At 38.1% G+C, this 27,102-nt stretch overlaps 1 protein-coding gene across 11 annotated transcripts in view; it reads left to right on the top strand.

Annotated features, from left to right (window-relative positions):
- dmd (dystrophin) overlaps positions 1–27,102 on the top strand; it is a 2,688,357-nt gene that overhangs the window by 202,108 nt on the left and 2,459,147 nt on the right. For 7 of the 11 annotated variants that reach the window (XM_051926244.1, XM_051926242.1, XM_051926245.1 and 4 more), the window contains exon 1: positions 12,584–12,601. The exons of 1 other annotated variant lie outside the window; for it this stretch is intronic. In XM_051926244.1, the coding sequence (XP_051782204.1) occupies positions 12,595–12,601 (7 nt within the window). In that variant the 5' untranslated portion in view covers positions 12,584–12,594. Of the gene's footprint in view, positions 1–12,583; positions 12,602–27,102 lie in introns of those variants that run through there. 3 more of the 11 variants (XM_051926250.1, XM_051926243.1, XM_051926240.1) reach the window with 1 other exon arrangement.

Here is a 27,102-nt window from a genome sequence, read left to right as displayed (position 1 = left end):
TTTTAACTGAATTGTGAATGAATGAATGCCATTTTGAAAATGTTTTACAAAAATGAATAGTTTTTTTTTTACTTTCCCTGAAACATTCTCTTGAACATTTTCAAAAGTTAAAGATAGAGCTAGATTAAGGGTCATCCATAAACCTATGACATCTCACTATGTATTATATACTACTTTAATGCTCTGGATTCCTGCCTCTTCAAAGTACAAAAAGGACAGCAGGCCTCCAAAAATCCCCAGAAAGGCCAGACCTAACTTCTTTTTAGATTCAAACTCCCAGAGTATGCTTCACAACAAGAGATCGAGCCCCAAACTCTAAAGGCAGGCTTTAATCCTGCACAGGATCAAAAATGGAGCTCAGGATTTTAAAATAACAAAAGTTAAAAATGTCTACAAAATTAAGAGAAGAAACCTGTAAAGCTAGTGGTTTGAATACAAAACAAAACAAAGCAAGACAGGAACAAAAGGAAACAAAATAGATTTTGCATTAAAGCAACCAAACTCAGAAGGCAAGAGCAAGAAACAGTTTCTTAAAGGGATAACAGTTCAGAAGCCAGGAAATCCAAACATCAAAAAAGTGCAACCCGGGGAACAGGAATCAAAATCAATGCCAAAGCTGCTCTGAGAACTTCAGCATCTACATTTACAGTCCTACCTACAGTCTCCTAGCTGCATAATCAGGTGGCCCTGCTTCCTTGGGCTCCAAAAAAAAAACATTGCATAGAAATTTAACAAAATACAAAATAGAAAACTAAATGATTAACACCATATTAAATAAGCAAAATACATACAGAACAAAACCAAAAATACAATAAAAAATTAACGTTCAAAATTTTAATTAAGGAATAACAAATAGATTAAACAAATAAAAAATGAAGCCAGTGCAACAACCCTGATTGAACCATAACACTTAAGAGCAATAATCAAGATTGTAGTGCTTTTGTATATATCATTGTGAATGCAGTCCATCCAATTACTCTTTATCTTAAGTAGGGTCATGGGGAAGCAGGAGCCTATCACAGCAAACATAGGGTTCCAGGCAAAATCAAACCCAGGATAGGACACTACCACTCCATTGCAAGGGTGAACATGCTCACACACAAACACACAGTTTGGCCAATTTAGTACCACCTGTTCACCTAATGTGCATGTCTTTCAACTGTGTGAGGAAACCTTCAAGGACATGAGGAGAGAATGCAAACTACATAAAGAAAGGACCAGGGACATGAACCCCAGTCTCCTTGTTGCAAGGCAACAACACTACAACTGCACCACTGTGTCACCCATTATAGTGAACACTTGGTCACAATTAATGCAAATGACTACTACTGATATTGCTTATTAAAGTATTTACTATAAACTTACTCATCTTACTAATAGGTCAAATAAAAAAAAAACCATTGGTGTCACTGATAACAGACCAACTGACTTAGGAATTTCATGATTAGTACATACATATTTTGCTACAATTGGTTGTCATTGCTGTGTATGTGCACCTGCTGAGGGTAGAAAACTAAGTTTTTGCTTTTATAACTTGAAAAGCTATTTTTAATTCTTTGGGAAAAAAAATTACAGCTGAAAGTCACTATCTCTTATACCAGTAGTTCAAAACATTTGATACTGAAGCAGAATTAATGTCCCTCTGATTTTTAGTAACTGATTATGAACAATATGTTGTTTTCTAGTTACTTGTTTAATTCCCATATTAATTCATTTTAGTACCAACAGGTATGAATGTTTTTTAATGCTGAAAGAAAAAAATCTTTTCCTTTGTAGTGGTTACCACTGATATTTTATAGCGAATGTGGTATTTTTGCATTAATTTCTAAGAACTTACTTTTGGACATTTTAAAACATTGCTTTAGGTAGCCAACCTGGATATGCAAAGCATTTGATACAGTCGCACACCAAAGATTAATTCTGAAACTAGAAGCTGTAGGCATCCCAATTACAACTGTCGCTCTCTTTGGTTATGAGCCCATCTCCTGATTCCACTCTTCATCCCTCTGACCTCCTATTGTGGCCATTACAATGAGTCACAGAAGGGAGCAGCATGATTTGAAGTAGTCAGGATCTAATCTCTTTACCTAGTTTTAGAAGCCAGCAGTTTTAATTACTTTTGTTTTGTGATGGTGTGCTTGCTTCCAAAATCCATAGGTTCTCTTATTTTAGTGGTACAATAAATAAACATCCAAAAACTACTAATACAAGACAGCTGAGGACAAAACGCTTCGACATTAAAGTAGCACTTAGATTACCTTGTAATGCTGGTTTAACCTGTAAAATCCAAGAAACTGTGGAGACGAGAGTATTATTAACATCATCACTGGGACACGAGTCTCTGGTACAAATAGAATGTAGACATATTTCTTGTCTGTCACTGAATTCTCTTTTCAAGCTCGTTTGGGGAAAAAAACTGTAAGGCTTGATGACTTACAACTGACAGCATTCAGATTTTAAATCATGAAGACTTATAGCAGGAATGGGGTGTGTTAGCTCCCGCTTTTTTATCTTATTATTTAAATATTATTGGCAATATTTTCCCAGTAAAAGTTACAGTTTTACATGTGCTGCTTTTTCTGCCGGTTTCCCTGTCTAATAAGTAAAACTGGCAATTTCTTAGCCTTCTGCTGTCATCTTTTTTTCACTGGATGTTTACATTTCAAAAGGGCTGTGTTCTTTAGCTCATATAGAATCTCATATTCCCAATGGAAATACTATTATATGATATATGATGGTATGTATGCCAGATAAAGCTATGTGTAAACATTTAAATATAGCAAAAATTATATATTTGAATAACCAATTAAGGCACAAATCATTCTGAGAGCTAATTAGTAATTATATTTTCTACACAGTAAACAGGCACATGCAAATTTTACACACTATCTCTACTAGAATTTGTAGCATACCATAAGGTACGTTAATTCTTTCTTTAAATTCTCTAAACCTTACATCAATTGAGACACGTTGATTTATATTGACCTATTTCGCAGTTTAGACATTATTTATTTTTCACTTTACCTAAAAAGACATCATCTCTACTAACAAGTCAAGCAAATGATCTCTGTTTCTTAGTGATATGTAATTAATGTACATTTATTGTCCATTTCTAATGGGTTTCACTGATTTGTATAAGGTGTGCCTGTAAGAACTTGGAGTTCCTTTTAGACATGCTGATTAGCTGTTCTTAAACTAATGCCTACATTATGGCTTTTGATCAATAATTCTAATTGGTAGTGTTGCCCTATTTTTGATTGCATCTTATTTAGAACTGTACATCAGCGGGTACATGTGAAAAAGCAAGCACAGAGGGAAATTCATTTAAAGCAAATGCATTCATGAAAAAATTAGAGCTACAAAAATTATTTTTAATGGAATAAAATAATCTTGTATTTCTGAGCAGTGTTAGATATGTCATTAGTTTGAACCAAAGCCTTATTTGCTATAACCAGTAATCTAATTTTTGTATTTAGCAGAATACAACAAAATAGAGCATAAAGGGATATGCATATAGTACAGAATATAGTATACAGAAGGGTAGTAACATATATATATGCATATATATATATGCAGTTTTGAAAGTGATGTGAAAAATATAGCTGACAGATGTGATGTTAAAGAACCACATCCAAATTAACAGCTTATAACATAGCTTTCTTAAATCCGAATTAAAGGTTGCAGATTGTTAGTGTGTATTTATGCAGGATCTAACTTTGGACAGAGAACTAATCCATTGTTGGCACTTGTAGACTCTTAATAGCTTGCCTAATTCTTTAGAATAAAAGTTTTGACAAAGACTACTTGGTCTTAAGTGGTAAATTAAAACATACTACTGGATGGAAGACAAAGATCACATTACTTGCTATCAAAATATTGTATAAGCAATTGATTCAAAAGTTCTATCAAATATTACACATAATTTGTTTTGTTTTTCCCTTTTCTCCCTCTGTCTTGTCCAGACTGACTTATTTTTGAGGTGAGCAACACATGGTAAAGACAAACAGGCAGGGGTTGATACATGAACTGTCAGCATCTAAAACTAAAACATTAGCCAAAATTTATATTCAAAATGTTCACATTGTCAAAGCCACACTAAGCTCAACATTTTTGTTTAACTAGCAACTCTGGATTACAGAATTATTTAGGAGAGCAATTTGCCCAAAGTTTGGACAAGGTATTGGGTGTGCTGTTGTCTTTTATGTGGGAAGTGCAAAGACATCACAGGTTGCAAATCACATGATTAGCAATGGGGTTTGCTACAAACAGTATGGCAGCACCTACAGTATGAAAGCTGCTCACAAAATTGTGACTCCCATAGTAAAACAGCAAACAAAATGGAAAAGTGATGACATTGCAATCATAATGCTAAAAATACAATACAAGATCATAGTAAATAAGTGATCATAACTTGCTTGCATGATAAAATCAATCTGTAAAGAAAATGGTAAAACACAATTAATTTACTTTATTATAGTTTAATAATAAACTTCTAATAGTAATTCATTTTAATTGACGTATTAATTTGTTCATTACCCTATTTTCAGTATTATGATTGTCCCCAGACTTCAACAGATGAAAAATTAAACTGCTTCCTATGGATGGCCAAGCTAAAATTTGTCATTGCAGTATAAAGAAGACTTAGAACCCATTACAAGATAGATGCACCATACAACTAAAGCATGTTCTTTAGATAATTTGTGTACAAGGATAAGAAATATGATTCTGGATATTACTGAAAATCAACTGCAAAATGTATTTGTAGAACTTCACAATCACATCACAGTTTGTTAACGTGATGATGGTGGATATGTTAAAAATTAATGTTTTCCTGAATATACAGTATCTACGTAAAAATGTAATATATTCTTTCACTTACCCTTTTTATACACTCATTTTGAACTGAAGTAATGATTATTTACAACTGCACAGTAACTTTATAATGACTCTGTATAACCAACATAAATAAACAATAAGTATGAAAAAAACAAATAGCACAGTTATTCACATGTTCCTGAAACTGTGGTTATTTCTGTCTTCCAGCAATTATTAGTGATCCTGGCACTCTATATAATCCCCAAATACCATAATTTAAATTTCCTGGTTGCTAGGAATATAGTCCATCTACCTGTGCAGAAGGACCATATTAGTTACTTAAAATATTTTTTTTACAATTTGTCATAGGGCAAATGAAATGCTCATAAGTGCCATTAATGCACAGCTAGATCTCACCATGTTCTACTCAGATACAGCATATATTCTAGTCTCTTGGACAGATGATGGTTGTCTGTAGCTCCTTCCACACAAGAACAGAGAGAGTGGACCTCATTATACAACTATTCTTCAGGATACACATGTATAATAAATAAATATTTCACCATTCAGCCCTGACCTCCATTGAGATAAATAAGATGTATCCTCCAATAACCCTAGACACAATGAAGCAAAAGGCATTCCTCTGTCTCAGATTAATATTACTTCGACTCCTGTTCCCTTGTCTAACACCCTTTTCTCCTGTTCCACTGGGGATTCTTACTTTTCCTCCAGTACAATGTAACACTAACACTAAACCGCTTTAGTAAAATAAATCCTTCTAAACCACTTTCTATATAAGTTGCTTTATAAAATCAAATCTGAAATTATTTGAGAGTATTCTAATTTTAACCAAAACCATAATCTTTCTGATATTTTTTGAAAATTGTTTCTGCCTAATTTTCATAATTTAAATCAATAAAAGAAAAAAGAGTATATCAACATTACTGCTTTACAGGCCCTGGTTTTAAATCCTGTCACTCTCTGTGTTCGGTATAATGTGTCTGAGTAACATTTTCCCAAGGTACTCCAATTTTCTTGCACATTTTAAACTCATGCAGGAACAGTTTATGAGTGATAATATGTATGTGCTTTACAATGGAATAGTTTATTGTCTAGGGTTAGTCCAGCCAGCAACTACTTGCTAATCTCATAGGCTTTGGTTCCCAGCGGACCCACAAATGGGTTAAACAGGTACATAAAGTTAATGAGTGGATGGAAGTCCAGTAAGTACCAATCAAAGAGTGCTAATAATAATATTTTAATATGAATGTGTATGTGTGTGTGTATGCATGTATGTCTATGTGTGTGTATGTTTACAGTATATATACTTATATATATATATATATATATATATATATATATATATATATATATATATATATATATATATATATATATATATATATATATATATATACTAGCAAAATACCCACGCTTCACAGCGGTGAAGTACTGCCTTAAAATTTTTATTAAGAAGAAAAGTAAACCTTTTTAAACTGAGGGAAAATATACCAATAATTATTTGTTAAGGATCTGTTTGTATACCACGTTGTCAGTTCAGCCCTCCGGTTGTAATATGACCAAGCTGTGCGCTAAGCTTACTCTTGAGCATGCAACATCCTGTTGACCATGTGAAAAGCAATCATGCCTCAAATCAATGGCAACCTTTTGTAGGATATGTCCCTGAGACTTATTAATTGTCATTGTGAAGCAGAGCCTTACTGGAAACTGGAGGCGTTTGAATTGAAATGGGAGATCAGAGGGTATAACGGGGATGCGAGGAATAAAAACTCTCTCCCCTGAGCCACCGCCAGTAAAAATAGTTGCCTCAATTAGGTTCTTTTGCAGACACGTGACCTGAAGTCTCATGCCGTTACAAAGTTTCGGTGGATGTAAGTTTCTCAGTAACATTATTGGTGCCCCAACCTTCAAAATTCGATTATGCTCAGAAGTGCCTGGAGGATTCAGAGTGTGGAGAAACTCTACCGGATAGTGCACCGCGTCTTCCACTTTTACAACTGAATCCACAGACTGATATGTTTTTGGTTGTGAAGGTAGTTCTTGAAGTAAAATGTGGTTTATAGTCGTAGTCATGTCATTTCTTGGTGTCAGGATAGTGTCTCCCTCAACCATGACACGTCGTTTTCGTGGAGATTTTGTAGATTGGGGTAAACATTTTGAAGAAGGCTTTGTAAGAGGCATTGGTGGTTGTCCAAAGGTGTAAAATATTTGGCCATTTCGGTACACTTGAAAGCGACAACCATCAACTCACATTCAGAACCATAGGTGAAGGGCTTAAGCATTTCACTCTTATAGTGCTCCTGTGTAGTATAATTATCTCCTGTACCGTCATCAGTCCACACCTTGAACCTGTCCCAGTCATTCAATACATAAGACACAATGTTCTTCCGGATATCAAGAGTGAGCCTGATATGGCCATGCAATATGTAACACAGAGAATGGAAAAGGCAGGCGCAATTTCCGGGCACGGAAACCACTCGGTAAGTGACAGTTCTTTGATCGATGGTGATCACCTCGATAGACATGTTAATGGGCGTACGGTTGGAACGATAAAGGAAATGGGTACGTGAACAATGTAAACTAAGTGTAAAATACCTACACAATAACTATAATCGTAATAAACGAACAATAAAACAGCGGAGAAGCCATGGATTAAATAAAAAGGCTGCAGTTATCAGCAGGGAGACGTGAATACCGTGGCGAAACAAGGAAGGGAATGAAGAGACCGGAGCGACGAACGGCCTTATATAGGCAGGCAGCCAAGTACATGGGAGGCGTGGGGGATGGGGGACTATGGATGTATAAATGTACGTAAGTAGGATTCAGTTAGCGTTGGGAACCAGTGAACCAAATTTCTTGAAGATGGGGCCATAAGTAACAAAGACCGTTGGAAAGTTCAATATAGCGGCCGGCAGTGGCGTCATACCACCGAAATAAGTACGTACATCGGTTTCGGTTAGCGCAGGGAAGCCGCCTACCAAATTTCGTGAAGATGGGGCCATAAATAAGAAAGTTTAACATGGCAGATGTTGTCGACCGTTATGACCGTTATGCGTAGAATTTTGAAATGAAACCTGCTTAACTTTTGTAAGTAAGCTGTAAGGAATTAGCCTGCCAAATTTCAGCCTTCTACCTACATGGGAAGTTGGAGAATTAGTGATGAGTGAGTCAGTGAGGGCTTTGCCTTTTATTAGTATAGATATACTGTATATTGTGGAGACCAGCCTTGACACAGACAGGCAGACACAGATGGTTTAAAGACCACAACATGTTTATTTTCCATATTTACACTATTTATAGTCCCACACACAGCCCCTGCACCACACACCCTCAGTCCAGGCCTCTCACAATCCTGTCCTCTCTTCACCACCTCCACTCCTCTCCTCATAGCATCGTCCTCTTCCACCCGACTCCAGCTGACGAATGGAGGGAGGCGATCCCTTTTATGTCCACCCGGTCATGCTCCGGGTGCCCCTTGATGCGCTTCCTGCGGCACTTTCTGGTGTGGCAGAAGTGCCGCATGAGCACCCGGAAGCATTCCGGGTGTACCTGGTAGTGCTTCCACCAGCACCTCCAGGTGTGGTGGAAGTGCTGACGTCCAGAGCTTCAGAGTCTTTGGGGCGCCCCCTGGCGGTGGCCATGGGCCTTAATAGGGTTGAGCTTCTATGCTCAGTTCCCGTGGCCCCCACACAAACCAAGGCGGCTGCCCTCTCAAGGTCCGGAGGAGGCAGAGTCCCTCTCCTGGTCCTTCTAGGTATCCCGACTGGGCACAGCCCCCATCCGCCTGCCACATTACCCCTCCATCATCTGAGACCCGTAGGGGCCAGCGGCCTGTCCCACGAGGACAGGTCTCCCACAGCAGGGACCCAACACACTCCAGTCCAGGGCCCAGTCCTGTAAAACACAAGCTAGAACAAGGGGCGGAGACATTGCCTTGACACCGCCACTCTGCATCTCTTTTTACTTCAACACTCACCCCTTTGAACGGCACCCTGGCTCTCGCGACTTTGGCACCCCCTCCGAGGTTTCCGTGCCCCCCCATACCGAGACATCTGATGGGACCGCTAACACCCCTGTCCTCTTAGGTGCCTTCGGGGCTTCCCTCTGATACCACAGAGGGAGGCCCGTCACCGGACGTGAGCTCCCAGCCTCACGTCCTCCTTTATCGGAGGTGCCGGCTTTCTTCCCCGGGTCCTCCTCTTTCTCTGGGGCGCCTTGACGGTTTGGGTCTCCCTATGGGAAAGGAAGAGACCCCATGCCGCCTGCGTCCCAGTAGAGTGGCGTAAGACCGATGCTGGCTCTGGGCTTAGGGCAATGGGACACCCGGCACACATCAGCCGGTGTCCTGACTGCCCTATCGATCTCTCTGCCATCACCACACGATCGGCCATCACCGCCATGTCCACTATCGGAGACCCTGCTACTTGAGTCTGATCAGAAACATCACATCTCCTTTTGCTAGGTTTTCCCTTTCTTTTTACGGTGCCGGTTTCACCTACCTGCACCACCACACCTTTCCGGCTGGAGAATCCAGCGTTGTGCCGCTTCATCCACCGCTGTAGAGTCTTCAGTGACGCAATTGTCTTCCCCTCCAGTTTCCTCACTACTACTGAAGGTCATCCTCCAGCTCACGCAGAGTTGCCAAAAAGCACAGAACGTCAGCCGGCGGTGGACTTACCGAACGTTCAGCCCTATGCGCCAGCTGTGTGCCGTGGAGTTTTCTCCTCAGCTCAGTCGGGTCCTCCCCTGGCTCAGGATGGACATTCGTTGGCCCAGCCTCCGATCAATCATCAGCGGGCATGCAATACACACCGTCCAATCCTTTGCCAGACTCAGGGAGGGACTTCCAGTTCTCCGCCGTCTTCTCCTTCCGACCCTTGATGTGGTGGCGAGCCTCCTGGCAGCTCCCCTGCTGCTGCGGCTTTCGTAGCTGCAGCGGTACCTCCTCCCCTGCATTTCCTGCTGTTGCCGCACGGGCACTACCCCACATCTCGGCACGTATCGGCCATCGATGCAGATCCAGGCAGCCCCTACCTGAGACACAAAAACAAGGTCTGGCCAGGCCGGCCCCCCAGGGCCGAGTGCCGCTGGGCCAGGGACTTACTTCCTGGATCCCATCTGCTGGAGGCAGCCTCCTCCATGCGGCCTTCCCCATCACATTGCCGACCTGGGACTCCGCAGTGACAGCATGCTCCAGGGAGTCCACTGCTCTCCTGCTTCGCTGGGTCTTCTCTTGCCACATCAGGTGGAGATGGTGCTCGCGTGAACCTTCGGCGGTCCTCTGGGTGAGTCGCTCCCACGGGGTTGTGTGTGTACCGCTTCCGCGGTGTGTGTGTGTGTGTTGTCCTGCTGTGTCGGGCTGTCCACAAAATTATTTTTGTTGACGGGTCCCTGCCATGTATTACCGGGTGTCCCTGGTAATATTTCCACCAGCAACTATGGGTGTGACGGAAGTGCTGATGTCCAGGGCTTCAGAGTCTTCAGGGCGTCCCCTGGCGGTGGCCACAGGCCCTTATAGGGTTGAGATTCCATGCTCAGTTCCGGTGTCCGGCTGGGCATAGCCGCCCACCACAATATATATATATATATATATATATATATATATATATATATATATATATATATATATATATATGTTGTGAAGCTCTGGGGCATGTACAGCCTCCCTAACCCCAACACAGACAGGTAGGACACAGGTAGTAATCAACACAGCACATAGTTTATTTACAAGAACCCTTTACAGCACCAAAGTAAAACATCAACACAGTCCTTTGCCGCCCTCTCCAGTTCACCAGAGAGGCCTTGTCCTCTTCCTCCCGACTCTGGCTGTTTACTCCTAGTGACTGGCCCTTCTTCAAAATGGCCATGCACCCCCTGGTGGTGGCCCCACTGGAAACCAAGGGGGCTGCCCTCTGTCGGTCCATGGGAGAAACAGTCTTGAAAATACTGTCTCCCCCAGTCCTTCCATAATCAGGGCATTCCAGCCAGGTAAGGGCCCTGGCCATCTGCCACCATATATATGGAAGAGGCAGATCCATGGGGTTCAAAACCGAAAGTGAAGTTAGTAAGAGGTGTGGCTAGGAAGAAAGTGCAGGAACTGGAGGCGTTTCAGACAGGTTTCTGGTCAGGTGATCTGCAGAAGAGAAAGAAGACAGGTTTGTGCACTTCATCAATCCCTGCCCTTGTTTACTGCCTTCAGTTAAGACTTAAGCCTGCCTCCCAAGCGCATGTGTGTGACAATATATATATATATATATATATATATATATATATATATATATATATATATGTAGATATACAGAGAGAGAGAGAGAGAGTACACACAAAGAATATGGATATATTTAATATATTTATAGGTGTGCCTATGTATATTGTATATGCATATGTGTATGAATATATATATATATATATATATATATATATATATATATATATATATATCTGCGGTGGGTTGGCACCCTGCCCAGGATTGGTTCCCTGCCTTGTGCCCTGTGTTGGCTGGGATTGGCTCCAGCAGACCCCCGTGACCCTGTGTTCGGATTCAGCGGGTTGGAAAATGGATGGATGGATGGATATATATATATATAATATAAATATGTTTACAGTATATTTAAAATTCATGCATGGGGCACAGCAAGGTTTACTGACTCTTTCAGTGTCACTCTGTGATTTAATGATGGTAACCAGACCGGCAACCTTGTGTCTTAAAAGTCTACAAGGCCACCGTGTCTGTACAGAGGAGAAAATGTAGACTGTGCACAGAAGGTAGACCAACACTGAATGAAACCTGGAGACCTGGAAACTGATAAAACGGCATTGGCACTCACTGCACTACTACCCTTTGAAAAAAAAAATATATTTATATAAAAGAACACACACACACTCTGTGTGTGTGCATAATGTATGTTATTATTAATATCTATATATTTATATATATTATAAAGTATAGGTCTGTCCCTAATTCAATCTTCAGATTTTCTTACTTTCTATTTCTTTTTTTGAATTTAAAGACAGCTTTATTGCAAAGCTTTTTATTCCATATTCTGTTATCTTAAAAGAGTGATAGACAGACTTACATACTCAGCACTGTAGGGAGACCAGGCAGACCTTCTGAATGTGTAGCACAAAAAGCTGTATTGTGAATAATAAGGTAAATGTACATTATCAGTGGTTGTGTTATAGATAAGGTACAATATCGGACACAAATTCTGATTGGTGCAACAGAAATAGGCATATTGCTATTTGCTGTGAAGGGACAATAGAAAGAGTTACTCCCCTAAAATACATTGTCATCAGTTAAATTGATTTCTGAATAGCGAACTGCACAAGCACCTTTTTAGTGGCAGTTCTAGTGTTTTAGCCTTCTTTACACACTGGGATGGGTAACAGGGAGTCTGATTGTGGCAGAATGTGTCGTCTGCACATTTTAGCAGCCTTTGCTGCATGTTATTGTACTGAGGTCTAGGTTACTCTGACTGACGTATCAGATAAAGAGGGGTTAGCAGACCCCTTCGTGTAGCAGCTGCATAATAAATGATGGGGAGAATCACGTTAGACATGCCCACCTAGCCTAACTTGAATCATGCAAGAGGAGAGCTGCAGGAATTCAAATAGACTTTCTGGCTCCCAGCAGTCGGCAGTAATAGAATGCTCTCAGGAAGATGACAGATGCAGGGAGAAGATGCCGCTTTGCTCTGCCCTGATTTGTTTCAGCCGCCAACTTACTGGCGTGATGGAGTGACTCGCAAAACAGCTGGCATGGAAGGTAGGATTACAAACGCCATCACATCATTATGAATGTAATTAGAAACTGACCATGACAGAGCATATGTTGGAATGCTCTGTGCTTGGTGAAAGAGGATTTGTTGCTAGGTGCTGAAAGGGGTTTTGTCAGTCAAACTACCCAAACATTGCTTTCTTCGCAGACGGCTCTTTTTTTTTCTAATTCAGCTTTAGAAAAGAGTAGCTCTTTTATTTATTTGTTTCTTGCTAGCATTGGCTTCAGTGCTTCTGCTTCTATAGCTAATCAGTGTTGGGTAACACTGGTTAAACGCAACAGTGATTAACTATTAATAGATTGCATGTAGTTCCCTTGTTTTCTGTGTGTGTGTGTGTGTGTGTGTAAAGTGAGACCAGACAGTGCATTCAGGTAAGCACGGAGGAAAATCCAGGGGGGTTAGTAAAATGATAAATAAATCAGGGAAGGAAGCAGAAGGGCAGTGGATTCTGAGTGACAGAGCGTGCTTAGACGAGGACTCCGAGGTGTTGAAATCAATTTGGGTTTAATGATGATATCGAGATGTTTATAGCCGAGCAGTTTTGCCACTTGTTAAAAAGAAAAAAGAACAAATGCGGTGACAGTGACTTCGTCGGTGTGAAGAGTCACTTTCTGCATGTGGACATATATTTGGATTTACATTTTTGTAAAGGAGATGATTATTGTTTGTGGTGCCTGGTGTAGAAGGATTTCTTATTTTATTTTTATTCTTTTTCTTTTCATCTGCAGTAGAGATGTTTTAGTAACTACCGCATCTGTTTCAAGCTCCGAACTGTACTCTCATTTTGCCAACTTGATGCCTCCCCAGCTGGTCTATAATTTTGCGCTTAATTACTGCTTCTAATTTCCCTGTATCAGCTTATTTGTAAAAATGCATTGAAATCTGGTAATGAGTCCTGACAGCTAATTCTGAAGTGGTTTTGATATCTCGACACATACAGAACGAAACCTTGGAGCCCCTGAATAATGAAAGCGGAGTGCTTCCTGTCAGCAGAAAGTGTTGCATGTTTTTGGCATGTCCTCAAACAAGAGCTGGGGAAAAGGATGGGAAAGTGATAGTTTGCAGGATCCAAGCTGTAATGATAGCTGTTTTTTCTGAGCAATCGCATAACCACAATTGTAAAGTTAGCCACTGCCTCAGGGTGTGTGGAGTCACTTGGGCAAAGTGGAGGATTAACTGGATTGGGAGATCCATCTGAAATCTCAGCTGTGCCATCAGACTTTGGTCATCGCTGCTTCAAAAGCAAAAAAAAAATCTCAATATTGGAAATGTGTTCAGGTTTCAGTATAGGATCTCTTCATTTTGAGTGCAGGTGTATGGACTAAATAAGATGTGGTAGAGCTTGAGCATGAGCCTTTTAAAATTTGAACGAGACCTGTATAATTGGATGCTGTTGATGGTTTTATATATATATATATATATATATATATATATATATATATATATATATATATATATATATATATATATATATATATATATATATATATTGTATATATGTATAAGTGAAAGCTGACGCTGGTCTGATCTTCAGAAAAACAGGTGGTTCCCAAGAAAAAAAAAATCCCACTTATTATTTATATGCTGCAGATTGCACCCAAAGGGAAATGTACTGATAACAAAAGTTACCTTCAATTGCACTCCAGAAATAAACTGTCACATTTCTTTTATAGTTTTGCAAATGGCTTGCCCAAGGGCTGGATTAAGCATTAAGCTGGGTTATGAGGATTTCCTTTAGACAGGACCCATAAACTATCTATTAAAATTCTGTATTTGGTATTTTATTATATGTTCCAAATACAATGCTAGCAGTTCATGGTGCCTTAGAAAAGCAACAACACAACTTGTCCACTGTGGTAGAATAAACAATGATCTTTAATCTAAAAAGGGTATATATATATACATATTCTATCTATCTATCTATCTATCTATCTATCTATCTATCTATCTATCTATCTATCTATCTATCTATCTATCTATCTATCTATCTATCTATCTATCTATCTATCTATCTATCTATCTATCTATCTATCTATCTATCTATCTATCTATCTATCTATCTATCTATCTATATACTTTATTAGAGCCTATCCCCATTACCTCTGTGTATAAAGCAGGAACCAACCCTAAACAAGTTGGAAGTCTACTGCAAGGCATGGCACCTCTGCCACTCTCGCAATTACTGGGCCGGTCTAGTGTCTCAGGTTTGCCTAACGTGCACAGCTTTGCGATGTTTAAGGTAAGCCCACAGAAACACAGAGAGAAGGTGCAAACATAGACAATGACTGGGCTGGGATCAAAGCTTGTTACTAAGACAGCAGCACTACACTTTGTGCCACCAGTCTGTTTATCAGGATAAATGAATAGAAACTGATTAAATTCAGGGTCATGGGATCCTGGAGCCCACCCCAGCAGCATTCACTCTTGGAATGGCTCCAGGCTGTATATACTCGGGTAATGACACACGTATACATAAGTGATTAATCATTACTTTTACCAGGGGAAATTATTCCCATGAGCTGCTGAAATATTTGCCTTACAGGAGCACTGCCACGACTCAATATGCATTGTTAAATAGAAGTGATGCAGTATTTATTTAGCCCCACAGCACTTTTATGTCACCAACTTTTTTGTCTTTTGTTGCAACTATCCAGGTATCCATTTTCACCACTTACTTACCTTGTTCAGGGTCACAAGAACGAAGAACCAATCACAGCAGAAATCGCTTACATACAACTACACCCATACCCTCACACCATTGTGATTTTAAAAAGCCAGCTCACATGATAGCATGTCTTAGGTCTGTTGGAGCGCAAAGCTTCTAAGGAAACCCATATGAATACACAGACAACATGCAATTATCACACTAAGGGTAACCACCCTAAAATCAAATTACCCTTAATTCCTATGAAAGTACTATTTGTTCTTAATTTGGCTTATAGATATATACAGTTTTACAGTACCTGTTGCTTGTATAATGCTTTACAGATGAAAACCTACCTCTAATGTATTGTAGTGAGATTTTTCTCTCATTAAAATATTGCATGTAGTTTTTACTATCTGTATTTGTTAAATAATATTATAGTATACTACATGCTAATTATAAGCAAAAAATTAAATATAGTGTCATGGTATATGGATGCATAATAAGTTTAAGTAATATGAAATGCCATTTAAATTAATCTAAAATGTATACTGTATATGCCATAGACAGGTAAGTGTGTTATCTAAGTACTTTCCATCCAACCAATTTTTGAAACAGTTTTTGCAAGTAATGCTTTGTTTTACTCAGTGTGTTAAGCACAAGGAAAGACAGGACTCCAGTTCACTGCCGAGCAAACTAATGCAAAATAGCACAAATCCAATTAAACTGGGCCAAATTCAACCTGCCAATTTATCTATCTTGCACTTTAAGGTTTTGGAGGGAAAATCAGAGCAACTGGACAAAACTCACAGGAACAAGGAAGGAACAAGCAAATTCCCTACAGAGAGTGAAAGGGATGTGAATCAAAGCGTGATTCGTGACATAGTCTGACCCTTTTAAAAATTACACTGCTTGCATATTTTTGAAATTCTATGAATACAATACTATTTCTATAAAATAATGAAATATGTATATTGTGATATTAGCAGACTTTAAGCAAAAGGAGTGGTGGGGAACTAGCGGGCCACCGTGTCATCCAAAGGAAAGGCGGGAAAATCACGAAAATAAATACCTTTCGAGGTTGATTAAAACAATAAAAGAAAGCTGTGCTTCTGAGTGTTCTGTCTCAGTCATCGGTAGTCAACAAACTGACTGCCACCTTCTGGTTCTGGTTGGTTTTCTAGTGCTGATTTCTAAAAGGGGCGGGTCCTATTGATGTGGACCCAGAAGTGACGTCACTCACCTTCCGTTCAAGGTTCTCCTGAACTGTGGATGGAAAGAGAGATTGTGTTAACAAAAGTGTTCCCTGATGTTAGGTGGTATTGCTTACCTGTGTAGATCCTTAAAAATGCTTCCCTATCGCACATGCTGACTCTTTCTCTCTCTCTCTCTCTTTTTCCTTACAAGGAAAAATGCATTACACATACAGTATAATCCAAATACATTCCAGTAAAAGAGATCTATCTATCTATCTATCTATCTATCTATCTATCTATCTATCTATCTATCTATCTATCTATCTATCTATCTATCTATCTATCTATCTATCTATCTATCTATCTATCTATCTATCTATCTTAGTCTAATGTTGTAGTACCTTACATGTCTATCAAGGTATTCTTCTCAATGCCATGTGTATAACTAGACAGTGCAGATGTAAGAGAGAATAATGTTGGCCATTTTACCCAGTATATAGCTGCCATCCACATTGAGTTTTCAAGAACTAAGATTTTATTTTGATAATAATTGTGATTAATGGAGAAATTGAAGGTGATGAAATGGTTAAATCGGATTTTTCTTTTTTCTTTTTAGCAGGAGTTAATGATTATTCTATTGAAACTAAGGCTAATCTTGGTATCTGCAAATGTTAGCAATTCACAGGAAGTTGTTATGAATCAGTTACATAGTATGTGGCCAAGCTCAGATTTGCTACACATTGATTAGAAATTGTAAAAAATAGATTTTATTTTTCTGGAAATGCAGACAGTTTTTTTTTTTTATCTTTTTTTGCTGTGGCTGTCTTGCAATGTTACCTGTTAAACGGAGACCACTGAACATTATAGCAATGAAGAGTCAGGTGACTTTCTAAAATATAAACATATAAATCTCTTGCAGTTTTCTATACCTTTGGGAGCTGTAGTTGAGCTGACCTCTGTGGCAGGGAGGGTGTGTGCCTTTTGTGTGTTTTCTTTTTACAACAGGGGGCAGCATAGCTCTCTAATGAGTAAACTGAAATTTTACTGTGAGACATGAAAATAAAGGGGAAACATGGGATTTCTCCTACTAATGGCAAAGCATGGAATTACCCTCGGTTTGAAATAATGCTGGAATAGATTATCTGAAAACTCCTGCTTCAGTGTATTTTCTTTCCTCAAGCATGCTGACGTAGTGGTAATGTGCAGTTGGAATGTGTTTCCTCATAATTAAGCCTAAATATGAGTGATTGCTACCATAAATCAGAAGTGCAGTTTAGCAGACAATAGGAATATTCTGTTCTTCTAGAAAGCAGTTTAGAAAGACTGATTTCTACCCTTCGTAAAGCCTTCTGCTATAGCTCAGCTTTAGGATAGAAAATCAATAAATAAGCCAATATCATTCATATTTTTATTGCTCTTTTACATATAAAGTTGCTTAGAGTAGACTTGCAAAACAGACGTAATCAGCTGACAAGGTACAACATCAAAAATGTGAAAATAAATTTAAAGCAAATGTAATTATAAATAAATTTTGGACAGATAATTACAAAAATACTTATAAACTAATAAGCATGCTGCAAGGTGGCACACTTAATAATATCACAGCCTCACAGATTGAGAGACTTAAGTTTGTATCACAGCCCAGACATTTTCAATGTGAAGGATTCACTTTCTTCGCATGTCTAAGTGGATTTTTTCCAACTGGCCTCATGAGTGTGGACATTTCTGAGTGGGCCCTTGTGATGAAGTGTGTTATTCGGTTTGTGGTGTTCATGGTTTTTAGTAATAAAAAAAAAATGGTGTGGCTCGGCTCAGGCTTGCAGGTGCATGGACCTCCACTGTGAAGCTGCATGGACTCAGGATCTTCAATGGGGAAGGCAAGATGATGCCAAGGAGGTTAAAAGGAAAAAAAGTAGAACAAAAACATGTTTTAATAGAAAATATGCAAAGAAAGGTATTTTTTAAATACAGTCTATGGATATCCTATCCATATCAAAATAAGTATTAGACCATCCCAGAAGGGAAAATCCAGGCTGGGACAAAATTTACTTAAGAAATAGAAGGATCTGAGCTCCTGTGCACAAAACTTTCTGATATTCAGAATGAGATTTGTAAAATCAAAGAACATAGAGGGGAAGGTCTGAATATGTGTCATTGATGCCAAACTTTAGTTAGAATGTTAACTTTTATTATTATTACATTTTGCATTTAATTTTTTAAAATTTTAGTTTGCTCTAGATTCTCACATTTTTCTGGTCTGTGAGATAATGGCCTGCAACAGGTAACCAAACCTGTTCAACTGTCAACACCAGGTGCTACAACCAGAGATCTGGAACTGCAGAGTGAACCTTAAGAGCACTAAGTTTACCATTGCCTCCACATCTCTCACCCCTTCGCCTGGTAAAGGCCCAGATCTAGACACTGGGGACAATTGACCATAGTGGAGAAGTTCAAGTATTTTGGGATCTTGTTCACTAGCGATGGAAGAAAGAAAGTTGAGTCCCACAGAAGGACTGGAGCAGCAGCAGCTATTCTGAACGTGCTATACCTGTCCATGGTTGTGAAGCAGAAGCTGAGTGTAATGGCAAAACTCCCAGTCTTCACCTATGGTCATGTGCTGTGGGTAATGACCAAAGGATTGAGATTGTGAGTACAAGCTGCTGAAATTAGATTACTTTGCAGGGCCCCTAGGCTGACATTCCGTGATAGGATGAGAAGCTCAGCGATTCAGCAGAGTCTTAGAGTACAGTTGCTGCTCCTCTGTTCAAGAGAAGCCCATTGAGGTGGTTTGGGCTCCTCATAAGGATGTTGTAAAAATGCCCCCCAGGTAGCACCCTTTGGAGCTGCTCCAGGTACATTTCACTGGGCAGAGATCCTGCTAAAGATCCAGCACATGCTGGAGGGATTCTCGCTCTCGACTGGCTTGGGTATGCCAAGAATCTCTAGCTGGGGACAGGGAGGTTTGGGCTGAACTGCTTAGCCTGCTACCACCATGACCTTTTTCACCAGAAAAAGTGATGTGAGAAGAAGAGAACATTCATCAGCTTCCACTATGCAGCTGCAGTTTTTATGAATATGAACCAGAAGCAGGTTCACTAATGAATAAATGAACATACTAACAAACAGCTATTAAGAGCACATATCAGAGGGGAAAACTGTTTGCACTCAAAACAGATATCTATTGAATTGCATTTGGTACCATGGACCTCTTTATCTCTAATTGTTCCATTATAGTTTTTCATACATTTAATACCTTTTGTTTCAACAGTTATTAATTTGAAATTAAGCATTTTAAATTCAAGCTGCACCTGCCAGTTCATATTTGGCTCAACCAGAGATACATTTCTTTAATTAAACGTACAATAGGGTTTGCAACATAGCTTACAGCATGACAGGAATAAGAAAAACCTACAGCCTCTTGGGCTCACATTCTAATAAAGAACGTTAACTGTGGGAATGCTCATTTCTTTTCTTAGAAATGCCATACACCCTTTGTTGAGGCCTAACACGTAGATAGAATGTTTTTCAGCTAAAATGCTCAGCTCATATGCATCATTTTAATTTCCCTTTTAAGGAAGATTTCAACATAACCTTTGTTCACATTTCCATAGTAAGCAGGAATACCTTGGAGGAAGCTGGGAGATAAAAGTATATACATTTTTAGGTCAGATAGGTGTAAGTAAGGAATGTGACTTAACTTTGATTAGTTTGTAAATGTGCGAGGGTGTGCACCAGAAATACATGTCTGCCTAGGGAAACCAGGAGGCATGAAAAAGCAATTAGACATACAGTTCACATCCTTTGCTTCAGCTGGCCTGCATCTGCCACTCATCCTTTATTCTATATCCACTGAATCCATATTCAAGAGAAGTTTGCAGAAGCTGAAGTCCCGCATGCACACTAGTTGGTAAAAGATGATTCAGTAATGCAGATATTTATGTTAGTATATTTTTGCTGGGTGTTTCCTTTCTCTAAATCTCTCTCTCCCACTCTGCTAACAGATCTAAGAATTTTGGCAGTCTTAGTCTGTGGGTCTGTATTATTCATGACTTCTTGACCCCTTTGTAGATTTAAAAATCCCCCTACTTTACATTTTTTACATTTAAATGTTAGTGACATTCAAAGCCTGACATCTCATACAGGTTCCCCATTAACGTAATCTGTACATATTATGCCGAAATGGAAAAAAAAGTAAATCTGTAATTCATCTATTTTGTATTAAAGGAGCTTAGGAGCAATAAAGTATTGTTCGATAAATCTCAAGAAATTGCTGCTCAAACAAAATAAAAATTTCAGAGATGTTTATTAGAAGTAAAAAAGATAATTAGTATTTAAGAGCAGAACATTTTGTAGAATATATGGATAAGTCACTTTGCCTGCCTACAAGAAACATGTATAATACTGTATATTCTAAACTTACCATGCTGTGTTCATGTGCTATATGCAGTATGGGAAATACAGGTTTCCCCTGTGAAAAATTTTCATGTCTTTTCAAGAGGTAGGCAAATGGAGGAAAATTCATAGACAGACTTGTTACAGGAATTTGGCAGCTTGACACATAACACTGACCTTTAACCTTACTTTGTTAAAGTAAAAAAAAATGAAATTCTCTCCTCCAAAAATTGCATTTGTCTGACATGTTGTATTTGGAATAATACAAGTACAATACCCTTTTAAACCATTTCCTTTGCATTATTTTTTGCAAAATATGTTAGCTAATTTTTAATCGATTCTTTGCAAACTGAGGAGCAAATCAACAGCTACCTTGCAATTCTTCTAAAAGCGTGACCGGAAATGCATGTGAAATGAACAGTGTGACTGTTAAGATAAAATGTCGATAAATGGTAACTATGGAAACTCTGATACCATGTGAATGCAACATGGGTCAAGGCAACTACTAAATGTTTTAATAATGAAGAAGAAGAAGAATATGAATATGAACAATGTTGCACGCCCTCTCTCTGACACAACAGCATTGAGTAGTTTCAGCCAATGAATTGTTCAGTAGAATGGGGCATCATCATATCTATGAATATATGCCTTTAGAATACTTCGGTGTGACTGTGACTGCTGTTTTATCTTTAGAAGTTTCCTTTCTCCTTAGTTTTTTTTTCCATTTAGCCATTCTGGTCTATGCTTGAGATGGGGCTGTTCTTTGGTATAATAATATTAGAAGAGCAAAATGCCCATTTCTTAAAAACTGGTGAGTAATGGTAGGTCTGTCTATTTTAATCATAGTGCATCTTGTTGCCTTTGTTCATCGGCCATTCTATCCCTTACATTCGTCTTTCCTAGTGGTTCTTTTTGCCATTGTTCATTGGACATTCTAGCCCTTACATCAGTATTTCTCTGTGCTTCTTGTTGCCTTTGTTCATCAGATATTCCTGCCCTTGTGTGGATGCCTAGATGACATTATGCCCGGGCTCAGAAGCCAAACATATGTATATACTGTATATGTATATGTATGCATATGTATATGTATATATTGTGGCTGACGACTGGGGTGCCTCATCAGTATATATATGTATATATATATATATATATATATATATATATATATATATATATATATATATATATATATATATATATATATATATATACTGTATATATATATATATATATATATATATGTATATATATATATATATATATATATATATATATATATATATATATATATATATAAATAAAATAAAAATATATAAAGAAAATAATCAAAAATATTTATTTCTTTATTTAGCTTCTGTAAAAAGCTAAATTTCTCCAAACTACCATGCCACTCTAAATTTTCAATTAGAATCCCTTATTTACTATTAAAACAATTTGTTGTTTGGGACCTAGTTTTAATTAATTCACTCATTACAATTCAGAACCTTTAAGTGCCAATTTTATTTTTAAAAAGCAGCATTAAGGTTTTAATTGTTGCCTGTTTACTTAACCAGCCATCAGTTAATAATGAGGTGCAAATGACAAAGGAACCACCAGCTCTCCAGCTAAATTGCTTCTATTTAAACCTGTGTATATGCATCATGAAGTATCTGTGTTAATACAATGTTTTGAAATAAATGAGAGAAAAGAGAAGGTCTAAGAGGTAGAGATTTGTTCTGGAGCAAAAAAACATATGGATAATGTTTTCAGAAAACAGAAATTCTACAATGTGGTGATGATTTGTCTCGGAAGGATGAAAGCAACTTACAAGCCATATAATTAAATACCAAGTTTCATTATGCGCTAGACCTAGCTTCTAATTATGAAACTGGTTGGAATGAAAACCTACACCCATTGCATACCTCCAGGACCGGAGCTGAGTACCCCTGACATAGGGTGTATGCATTATTTAAAAATAATCTTTATCTGTTTAGTAAAATCCATATAACTGTATGTGACAAAATAAAAAAGTTGGCAGATAAAATATCGATGGAAAGATTGGAGAAGTAAAATACACTGTGAGTTTACAAAACTTCAACTGAATCACTCATATTTTGAAAAAAAAAAATCTGGCAAGGCATGGCAATTAACATGTTGTACCTGCTGCAGGGACATGAAATCCAAGCAATGGATACTTTGATCTCGGGTACTGTTTAATTGCACCAGTTTCCAACTTGTTTGCCAAGCCTCCAATCCCCGTGGTCTCTTCAGGCGTGACTCATCTGCATTTAAAATCATGTACACAAGACCAGATTGATTTTCATTTGCTCTCATCCATTGATTTGTTGAAATACTCTTCCGTTTTCTTCACTAAGTGGTGCCTTCCACTGGATGCTGCGTCTGACAAATATAATCTGGCTACACAGTATTCTGCAGTGTCACTGTTTGAATTTCATAGAATACAAGGGTGTATCATCTAAACCTTAAATTTATCAATTTATTAATCTTTTTCAGAATATAATTATTAAACAGTTTAGGAGAACCAAAGTCAATCCCACCAGCTTTAGGTGTAAGGCAACAACTAATTATTGCTGTGCTCCACTCCAAAGGACACACTTAGACATGCAAACAAATCAGACAATTTCTAAAGCTAATAGCTAAGCTTAATTACAAATGCAGAAAAACAGTGAATCATGAGAGAAACCTTGTGAACACAGGGAGAACATTCATCCTCTACAAAGAAACTGGCCAAGTTGGGAATCAAACTGCTGGTACAAGACAACAAGGCTAAACACTTGAACCAAATTTGCTTTCAGTATTTTCTCAGATATACTGTTCTTTCATCATTTCTATTTAATCATATAAGTTCATCAATACAGTGTATATGTTTTTGTGCTAGAATCATTGCTACATATTTTTTTTCATCAAGGTTGATATACCATCAGTCAGTAATTGGCTTGTTTTTACTTTATTCCTTTCATGGGCCACATGCATATACTTAGTTAATTAGCCACATTAGCAAGTCAATAGCCTACAGGAAGGTACCAACAATTTCTGCTGTGAGTACCCTCAGTGTGTGGACCTGCCTTACATCCAATGTTTAGAGTAATGGGGCAACAGCTCTTTCTAGGTTATAGCGTAATCTGGTATGGGGAATAGTAGCTGTATAATGGAAAGTAATATCTAGCATATAGGCTAATATTTTTTTTTTTAAATAGTCTTTATCAAATCCGTTTGAGTTATATTTTTATTTTATTAATAATAACATTTAAGAAACCAGTTACTGCTCAGGCACATTTATAGCCCCACTAGATCAAATAAGAAATTTAGTTAAGTGCTGCTCTGGGGTATTTAATTTTATTATAGGGAGTAGGGAAGGGGTTGAAGGCTCTAGCCCTAACTGATTGCACAAGAGTGCTTTGCTATAATCCAAACCCCTTCTTATTGCTAAACTGCTACTTTGCTACTCTATCAGTGAAGTCCAGAAGCATGGATTTCATTTTACAGCTAAAATGTTTTAACTTCCAGAAGGAAGATAAGTTTTAGAAGAATGAGCATCCCTTCCAGAAAGATAGTCAGGATAAATACTGTTGGCCGAGATTAAATGACAATCTAGTCAGGGATGGAATAGAGGTTGAGTTGTGTCTAAGGCTGAGCTACATACTCACTGGTCCAAGAGGTGTGTCAAGGACTATCAGTACTAGATAAAGTGATGCTTGTAGAGGCACACTGTGTCTCTGCTTCTCTATACATTCAAATGGCAGCGCTGTGTCTTTACAATTCCATCCAAAGGCTGTGCTGGATCATATCGGACAGAGATCAATGAAAATACTAAGAAAGAAAACGACCTGGTAGCCTAAGCAAGAAAGATAAACCGTTTTTCCAACATTCATTTTACTATGCTTATATTTTGGGCACAGTTGGAAACCTTAATTCTTTTTATAAATGTGTATGAATAAAAAGTGTAAGGTTTTCTCCTTGTTGTTTTGGTACTGTATCTAATTGCCTAGTGTTAAAGGTGTAAAAGAAAGGGTGACGTATTTCACTGTAATAGCAGTCAGTCCATTAAGTTATCAGGCTAGTAAGAGTAAACATACAAGGGATATAGATGACATGTGGGACATTCTGTTCATATCCACATAAATAATGAAGTCTGAAAAGGTTGATGTGGTCACCCTAGGACCCTACCATAGCAAAACATATTCTAAGCTCATTTTTGAGGCTTAATTGCTGGCAGACATGTACTGTTGTATAGGATTGATTAAATTGGGGTGTTGTTGGAAGCCATTACAAGATTCTTGAGTAATGTCATATTAATTTCTAAGTGAATCTACTCAGAAATCATCTTTCAATTCCTCTTCTATGGTTAATCTTTGCATTTCTGATTTAAAATGCAGGATACTTTTAAATGCAAGGATTCTGAGTAATAAAGAGGTATTCACCCTCTTCTCTTCATAAAGCACTGGCAACTATGTCCATTTTTATCTTAAACACCATCTTATTAACACTATACCCAATTTGTCTCTGAAAGCACACTTTTTGTCCTGAGCACTTTGTCATAGTAAATGGGGAAAAAAGTTCTGTGGAAGATCTGTAGGTGGTTCTTCTTCTTCTTTCGGCTGCTCCTGTTAGAGGTTGCCATGGCAGATCATCTTCTTCCATATCTTCCTGTCCTCTGCATGTTGCTTTGTCACACTCATCACCTGCGTGTCCTGTCTCACCACATCTATAAACCTCCTCTTAGGCCTTCATCTTTTTCTCTTGCCTTAATTATTTAATTTGTTAACTTTCCACAGAAATAGTAAACAGCAACATATAACGGGGAACATAAAATAAACTAACTTAACATTTTGTTGAGTAGCTAAAATAGGTTCACATTTCAGGATTCACTATAGTAGTTTTAAAGAGTTTTATGTAACCAGACACTAGTTTTCTTTGTTGAATGAAATTTATATTGTTGCATAGATGGTGTTGCTCATGTTCACTCATGCACAACTTTTAATTTGAAATCACATTTTTTGAACATATAGGTAACTGGATCACATTGTTCTTTCTTATGTTAAACTCTTCATGTTTCATATGACCTGTGTGAACCCCTGACTTTGCTTTTCTTTATCAACACTAAAAAGAATAACGTGACCTTATCCCACATACTGCCATGCCGTGGGTGTTCAGCTACCGTGAACTGAGCAAAAATAATGCACTGACTTTGCCTAAAGAATGCAGGTGATGTTTTGACACTCTTGATATTCTGCTCAAGTCATTTTTGTAATATTGTTGAGGCAGAAGTGATTTTTTTGGCAAGGAGCTGTTCATTCTCAGATGTTAAAAACCCACGTTAGTCAAAATTTATTTTGTGTTGTGTCTTCACAGTAAGCTCCATCCACTGACATTTACAGGTACCCAACTCTTGGATATTTTGTTTACATCTGTTGCTTACGGGAATGTTAAATGACTTGTTCAGGGCCACACAGTAAGTCACAGGTTGGGATTTAAATCAAAATCATGGTGTCTACAGTCCTGCAACTTAGACAGTAGGCCACATTGTCTTCCTTTTCCAAGAGGAAAGTGTCTCACAGATGAGTACAGTGGATTACACAGTTTAAAATTTTTTTTTAGCTATGTCAAGTGTGCACATTTTTTTTTGACTAATGGAATATTCCTGTACACACTTTACTTTTTCACCCAAACAAACATACCGCTTTTCATATGTTGTTCTTACTTTCCATTACCCATTTTTGTCACCTTTCTCACTGCAATTCACATTCTGAGTGGTGAGGTTGATTTCTTGTTTGCTACAATTCAGTCTATTATTTGTTTGCAGCTGAGATTTTTGCTTCAGTTCATGGCTTCTACAAAGCTATTCCAAACACCCAAACCTGGGTCATTTCATAAAGCATATGTCATAGTGAACATTGTTCCCAGCTGCTTTAGAGCCATAGGAGACATATTTCAACATTCTGAAATGCAGACATATGTTGCATTAAACAATGATTCGGGGATAGGGACTGGTCTTCAGCCATGTCTCCTAAAACCCAATTCCTTACCGACCAGGCTGCACTACCAGTTCTTTGCTTTATTTGACTGTTTTTTTTTTTTGTTTTGTTTTTTTATTTTAATTTCCTTTCTTTATTGCTTGGAGCAAGCAACCCATTAATGCCCTTGTTTAGATCTGAGTCAGTGCTTCTTTTATTCAGATCAGTCTCCAGACAGGCAAACACTCCAAATTTTTTTATCGTTCCTTAAAAATACAGCTGGGCTTTTCATATTTAACAGG

The sequence above is a fragment of the Erpetoichthys calabaricus genome, chromosome 4, assembly GCF_900747795.2.
Source record: "Erpetoichthys calabaricus chromosome 4, fErpCal1.3, whole genome shotgun sequence".
NCBI classification, from domain to species: domain Eukaryota; kingdom Metazoa; phylum Chordata; class Cladistia; order Polypteriformes; family Polypteridae; genus Erpetoichthys; species Erpetoichthys calabaricus.
Note: the sequence above shows the minus strand (reverse complement) of the source record. Positions and strands in the feature narration are given on the sequence as shown.